The sequence below is a fragment of the Olea europaea genome, chromosome 15 (genome assembly GCF_002742605.1).
Source record: "Olea europaea var. sylvestris chromosome 15, O_europaea_v1, whole genome shotgun sequence".
In the NCBI taxonomy this organism is placed as follows: domain Eukaryota; kingdom Viridiplantae; phylum Streptophyta; class Magnoliopsida; order Lamiales; family Oleaceae; genus Olea; species Olea europaea.
The window spans coordinates 13,194,473-13,201,465 of record NC_036251.1 but is presented as its reverse complement, the minus strand read 5'-3'; the positions used below and the strand labels follow the sequence as shown (position 1 = coordinate 13,201,465).

Here is a 6,993-nt window from a genome sequence, read left to right as displayed (position 1 = left end):
TTTACATTGATAATTATGCAGTACAATTATTGTGGTTAGAAAGGTATTTCAATGAACTTTCCAATCATATTAAGAACCATCTAAATTTCAACGGTTCTTGATTTGGAGTGAGAGTTAAAAGCTATTTAATTTCAATAATTCTTGGTTGAAAAAAATTAGAAAATGATGGAAGTATATATGGAATGTAGAATTTCAATCTAATTTGAGACATAATGGAAGTTCTAATTAGAAAGTATATTTATTGAGAATATTCAGGTTTTTAAAAACTAAGTAGAAGACTAATGAGTTTATGATAAGTAAAACTTATTTTTTAGAGAGAGTATTATACTCAATATGAGTATATTGAACTAGATAAAAAAAAAAAAAATTTCTTAGAAGTGAATTTCAATTCCATACGTCGATGCTAGCCACAAAAGTATGTTTTTGTTTAGATTACATCAAATAGACTTAGAGACTCTATTTTCATTCTCAATTGAGAATTAATTGAAGAGATCTATATGAATCGATTTGTAAGTTTTATGTTAAAGCTTTTATAATAATGTGGTAACTTTATATTTATACTTGTAGCCTAATACAATCATCTTGACAATGGTACTTAGTTTTAATAGGGTTTAAATCTCGTATAAAATTTTATCATATGGATGAAAATCATTGTATTTATATAAATGTCTGATGGTGGGTTGTAATTATAATTTTGATGTTGATGACATTATACTGACTAAGCATAAGGAGTGTATTGAAACCATTTTGAAATGGTTCTCCCTGATGTTTGAGATAAAGGACGTGGGTTTAGTAAATTGTACATTTTGTGTTAAACAGATTATTCTAATCTTCTTACACTATTACTATGGTTGTATACTATAAAGACTCTAGAATATGTTTAATTGTGCATTACTTACTATTGACACTTCTATATCAAAAGGCAACAATATAAGTTTTAATATATGTCCAAAGACTACATAAATTCACAAAAAAATACCCAAAGAACCATATCCAGTACGATTAGGAGTTAGAAGTATGCTATGATGTATACTTATCCTAACATTTGTGATACCATGGATTTAGCCAGTAGATGACAATGTTATCCTTAGAAAGGATATTGTGATATCTATAGGATACTGTCGTCAGTTATTTTATTTGTTGTCAAAGGACTTACTTATGATTGGAATTGATATGAAAATGTCGACTAATGATGAGAGCTAGTCGAGCACAAATAGTTATTAGTGCTCTATAGTGTAGTAAGAAGCATATCTTGTAGAATATATCTTAACAGCTAACGATTTATCCGGTATAGATATATTGTGCATCTAATGATACTAGTCGATAATTTGAGACCTCTGATAGTTACACAATTATCTCATGTGCTGAAGATGTCAAGTATCAGGATGGAACAAAATACCCGAGGGTATTTTTGTGAGACACATTATCATAGAACATAATTATGAATACAATGATACGATGTGAGGTTAAAGTATGTACCATAATTATTTGAGGGATCGAAAATATTTGAATTAATGTTAGAAAATAAGCTTGGGGTAAGCGAGATGTGATGTTCCTCTAGTAGAGCTACTATATTTCCCTAACAGGTTTATAATACCCTGAACTCTAATATTACTCGCTGATCGCATAATCTATTTGCCACATGAAATTTTGTGAGATAGATCTTGAGAATGATCTAAAGTGTGACATTTGTTGTCACTTGTGGTCCGAGTCAACTCCATCATGTGTGAGTGGTAGTTGTTGGAAAATGCGGGTCAATTTACAAATTATTAAAGTAAATTGAAAGGGGTGGTCTGAATTATACTTCCTTCAACTCCCATCCACTTTCCTAATCTTGAAATTATTCCCACCACTTAGAATTGTATGATGAGATAGAAAAGATTGCAAGAAAATATGGTGAAATTCATATGTGAAAATACACCAAAATTGAAAAGGCCCTAAAATTATTATTTTGGCATGAAAACTCACAAAATAAGACACTTAGATTGTGGACAATAATCACCATCCATTGTGATTGGAATCGAGACCATCGAAGAGCAAGAAAATACAGAATTTGATGCTTCGAAATGCAAGGTGATTCGACTATTCAAAAGATCTTGGAATTCACCAATTCAAGCAAGGATTCTAGAATTGAAATTTATTTTCAAGCATACTACGAATTTTTACACTCTTGCTATCCAAAGAGTAGGTGACTGGCAGATAAGTAGAAGAAAATAGAGTAGAGAGAGAATTGAGAAGATAGAGAGATAAATGAGTAGAAAGTGAAAATGGTTTGGAGTGAAACGGGGTGGGATTGGGTGGCGTAGTGAGTGGTGTGATGGGTAGTAAATTAATTGTCTGATAATATTATTATTTAAAATTAAAAAACTGATTTATCACCTGATTTATGGATAAAATAAAATTTAAATATGACTTTTGAATTACAATCTGTGAAAACCTACTCCAATGTAATTTCCACTTTCTTTTATGGTACGTTTGGCCCTCATTTTCTCTTTTGCATTTTGCAATCTCATTTTTCAAACTATGGGCCCCTTTAGTTTAAATATAGGCAAAAGTTTATTACACTTGATGTTCTCCATTTGACTTTTTCTTCGAGATGCATGGTACAATATGCACTACATTCCCTTTTCACCTTTGTATTCTATTTTCATAATACATTAATGGATTGAGGGTAATTGCGTAATTTTCATTGACCAGAAGAGGGTATTTTGGTCCTTTACATCTCAACGGCTCCATTGATATTTATATGAAGCTGGCGAATGTGTTGACACTTTTTAATTTTTAAATGAACATGTTCCTGTAGCAAAATGTGTAATGGTGCCAAATTCTCATTAAAATGAGATCCAAACACAGGCTTATGGTATCACTTCAAATTTTGGCATAGCGCAGACCTGCCTCTCCTTATTTCTACCTCTGCCTATATAGCTCGTCCCCAAGGGCAAAGCATATGACCGCCTCTTTATACCTGTCATTCGCCTCTATATACCTGTCAACCCCCAACAGATACCAAGTTTCCACTTATTTCTACTTGCATGGAGGTGACCTTTGTGTCAAGTGTAGGAGGAGATATTGAGGAACTGCTCAAACATTGTTAGTGATGGCAATGGGGCAGGTTCGAGGCGGGGTGGGGCGGGGCAAACATTTGTTGCCCCGTTTAATTATTTTTTATTTTTTTTAACATTTTGAAAATTTTGAACTATGTTATTATTAGAAAATAAAATACGAATTCAAAATGGATTTTTAACGGGTAAATTGTTTAGAAATAAAATTATTTTTAATTAGGGCAGGTTTAGGGCGGGACAGGATAAATTGCCATCCTTACACATTGTTAAGGTAAATTTCCGCATAAAAGAGGAATCATGTGTCGTAAAAGAAGTAGAATAAATAGTTTGTATTAATTGGATTGATTGAGAAATTAATTTATATGATGATCAAGATCAAAACTCTATTCACCCTTCATTTCATATTTATTTGAAAATGATAGTTATTGCGACGTTCATTTAGTAACAGAATTGATGAAATGGCTAATGTTAAAAAAATATTGAAATTTAGTGATTTTATTGCTATAAATTAAAGGTAAATGACTCATTGCGATTTCATTAAAAGTTCAGTGACTAAAAATTAAATTAACCCAATTTATTGCTTATAAAATATTTGCATGAAATTTATATGAGATAATGTTATTTAATTTTAAAATTTATACTTTTTAGTCACATTGGACATGAGAACTAAAATGACGTGAAACAGCGCAATATCTACCAAATAGTTCTTATCGTGCGAACCTGCATTTTTTTCCCTATCATGCTTAATAATTCCATTATTAATACACGTGAAACTCATGGCCCACGTAAAAATATAATTATCGGTACAGGTTTTGTCGTCATAGATAGAAATAGTTTGTATGTAGAGTAATGAATTGACATTGCAAAGTAAAATGCTAGACATGCTCGATCATAGCAAGCGACATGTTTTTTTAGAAAAGTTGAATAGGTTATGTCAATACGAATTTTGTTGAATTAATAATTTAGAGAGACTAATTTATTTATCATCAAGAACTTGTTCTATAAATACCTTTTTAGGTATGTGTTAGTATTTACATTTTTCCTCTTTAATATGTTTGATACGTGCACTTTTCATAAATGTTCTTATTCGTTAATTGAACTATATATTTATTTAACATTAACATTGAACATGTGCCTATTGAATTAATACAAGAATCAGTAGTCTCATTAAAGGCTTAAAATTTCTTGATTTAAATATTTTGGCTTTTAAAAATACAATAAATGAATTTATTTAAATTTATTTTCACCGAATTTATAGTTCTTGAAAGCTGAATACTATTCGTGGGACTAGAATTGATAAGAGACGGTGCAATAACTGAGCCAGTTTTGTGTGTGGATGTAGACTATACAATTTAAGAACAATGCATATGACACACATGATTCGTACTTCATTTCATTATCAAACCCCTTAAATTACTAGCTAGACAAAACGAAATATAGGGGGCCAACTATTGATAGCTTAAACGATCAACATTTTTGTCTTCAAGACATCCTCTTACATGTAACTTGATACATGTACAATTTTTTTTTTTTTTTTTTTTTTTAAGAAACAGGTGACGAAAAGATTTAGTGTGTGCTTGAACCTTATTTTTTTAGGGAAAATAAATTTTTTAATAGTTATGTCTTTAAGAATGTGTGATTAAAAAATAGTGAAAAGTTATGAGTTTACATTTAAATTATATTTCATGAGAAAATGTGTAATTAAAAATGAGTTTTTAAAAAATTGAGCTCAAATATAAGCTTAAACTCATGATATTTGTATGCTAAATTTATGTGTTAAAATTTAAACCATTAGAAAGAGAAAATATTTATTTACTTAAATAAAATTTCAACATGTGTGCATACTTTGATACTATGTGAATCATTAAAAATAGGGGTTGTGCATGGTGTACATAATTTGGGTACATGGGGTGGGATCCATCATCCGTGTGAGATGGATCCTACCCCATATGAGAGGTGTGGACACCCCTATGTATATATGTTATGTACGCTATGGATAACGTAATGCAATAATGACGTGACACGTCATTCTTTATTTCAATTTTTTTTTTATTTTAAGTTGTTGATAAAGTAATGCAATAATGGACGTGACATGTAATTCTTTATTTCAAAGTTAATTGAAATTGAGGGCTTGTTTGTCTACCATTCTATATTCTACCACATTATTTTTCTATAGTATTCACATTCAACCACACATTTTTTATTAAAATAATATTACACATAAATTAAAAAAACTTTTCATTCTTTTTAATCACACATTTTATCATCAATCACCATTCTATAATATATTACTCACAAATAATGAGACACAAACAAGGACGGCATCATCGGAACTTTCCAATTCTCTCTATTTATAACCCCCTCAAAGCATCCACTTTGCAATCAACTCTCCTGCTTCTACTGACATTCCCTTGTATGAATCCTTTGCATCGGAAACAATGTTCGGACAGCATGGTCTGAATCGAAACCCAAAATCATGGCCAGTGGTTGCAGCCTACACTCTTCTGGCGTTCTTACTTTTCACCCAATCACGGCTGTCGATCATGGCTGATGAAAAGGTGGCTAAAACCCATACTTGGCAAGAAGCCTTCGAACTACTTGGAATAAGCTGGAAATCTGACGGTACATTGAAAAGAGAAATCCAAATCCCAATGGTGAATGCCACCCCTTCTGCTACTGACCCGAATAGCCCGCCGGTAGCTCTCTCGACGGATATACAGCTCAGCCCAAAGAGCAAAGCCTATGTCCGTCTCTATATACCTGTCAAACCCCCGAAGGACACCAAGCTGCCACTTATAATATACTTTCATGGAGGTGACTTTGTGTTATTCAGTGCATCAACTGTCATTTTTCATAACTTCTGCAACGATATCGCCTCGCAGTTCCCAGCGGTGGTGGTTTCGGTCGAGTACCGGCTGGCCCCTGAAAACCGCCTCCCGGCGGCTTTTGATGATGCCTTGAATGCTATCTTTTGGATTCAGAGCCAGGCATTAGGTGTTGGGGGCCGTGACCCATGGCTTGACTATGCTGATTTTTCTAGAGTTTTTCTATTGGGCAGTAGTGCTGGCGGGAACATAGTTTACCACACTGCCTTACGTGCACTGGATTTCGATCTTCGACCAATAAAAATTCGTGGAATTTTATTGAATCAACCTTTCTTTGGTGGAGTCTTTAGGACACCATCGGAGATTAGACTTAAGGAGGATCCCAATATTCCTTTGTACATGTGTGACGTGTTGTGGACACTAGCGTTGCCACCTTATGCCAATCGAGATCATGAGTTTTGTAACCCGATATCCGGTGGATCTTACCTAGGACGGGTCCCACGTTTACCAAGGTTCTTTGTAAAAGCTGACGAAGGTGACCCCTTGGTCGACCGAACAACTCAGTTAGTACAGTTGTTGATGGGATACAGAGTACCGGTGGTTTATCGTTATAATCGGGGTGGTTTTCATGGGATCGAGCTTCAAAACAAGACTGCTGCCCAAAATTTGTATGACGATATGAAGCGTTTCATCTACTCTACTAGGGTTACTGATGATGAAGAATCTCGTGCTGCTTACTAATGGATTTTAGCCTCCAGTGAAGGTCTTGTTTGAGGCATGTTGCTCTTGTAGCTGTGTGCATTTTCTTGAATTTCAATAATGTGTATATGGGGTTTGAAATCTGGAATAAATTATGGATGGCTTGTGTTCAATCTTGATTAGTTTATCAGTCTGTTTGAGAGTGATTTTTTGGCCTAAAAAATTGATTTTTTGACCGTTATTTCATTATTTTGGTCGTCATATTTGACTTCTTATTTCACAGGTAGATCTCACTTTTCTCCTGACGATCAAAAAATCAATTCTCAAAATCATTCCCAAACAGGCTCTATATTGTGGGATATTTTGATTTCTTATTACGTACTCAAGTTGCAGATCACTCGACAAAA

General features: G+C 33.2%; 1 protein-coding gene across 1 annotated transcript; it reads left to right on the top strand.

Annotated features, from left to right (window-relative positions):
* Positions 1–5,419: 5,419 nt before the first annotated feature.
* On the top strand, positions 5,420–6,759 carry LOC111410224 (probable carboxylesterase 8). The gene has a single exon (XM_023040478.1). The coding sequence runs from the start codon at positions 5,501–5,503 to the stop codon at positions 6,626–6,628; it is 1,128 nt and encodes a 375-aa protein (XP_022896246.1). The 5' UTR covers positions 5,420–5,500; the 3' UTR covers positions 6,629–6,759.
* The last annotated feature ends 234 nt before the right edge of the window (positions 6,760–6,993 follow it).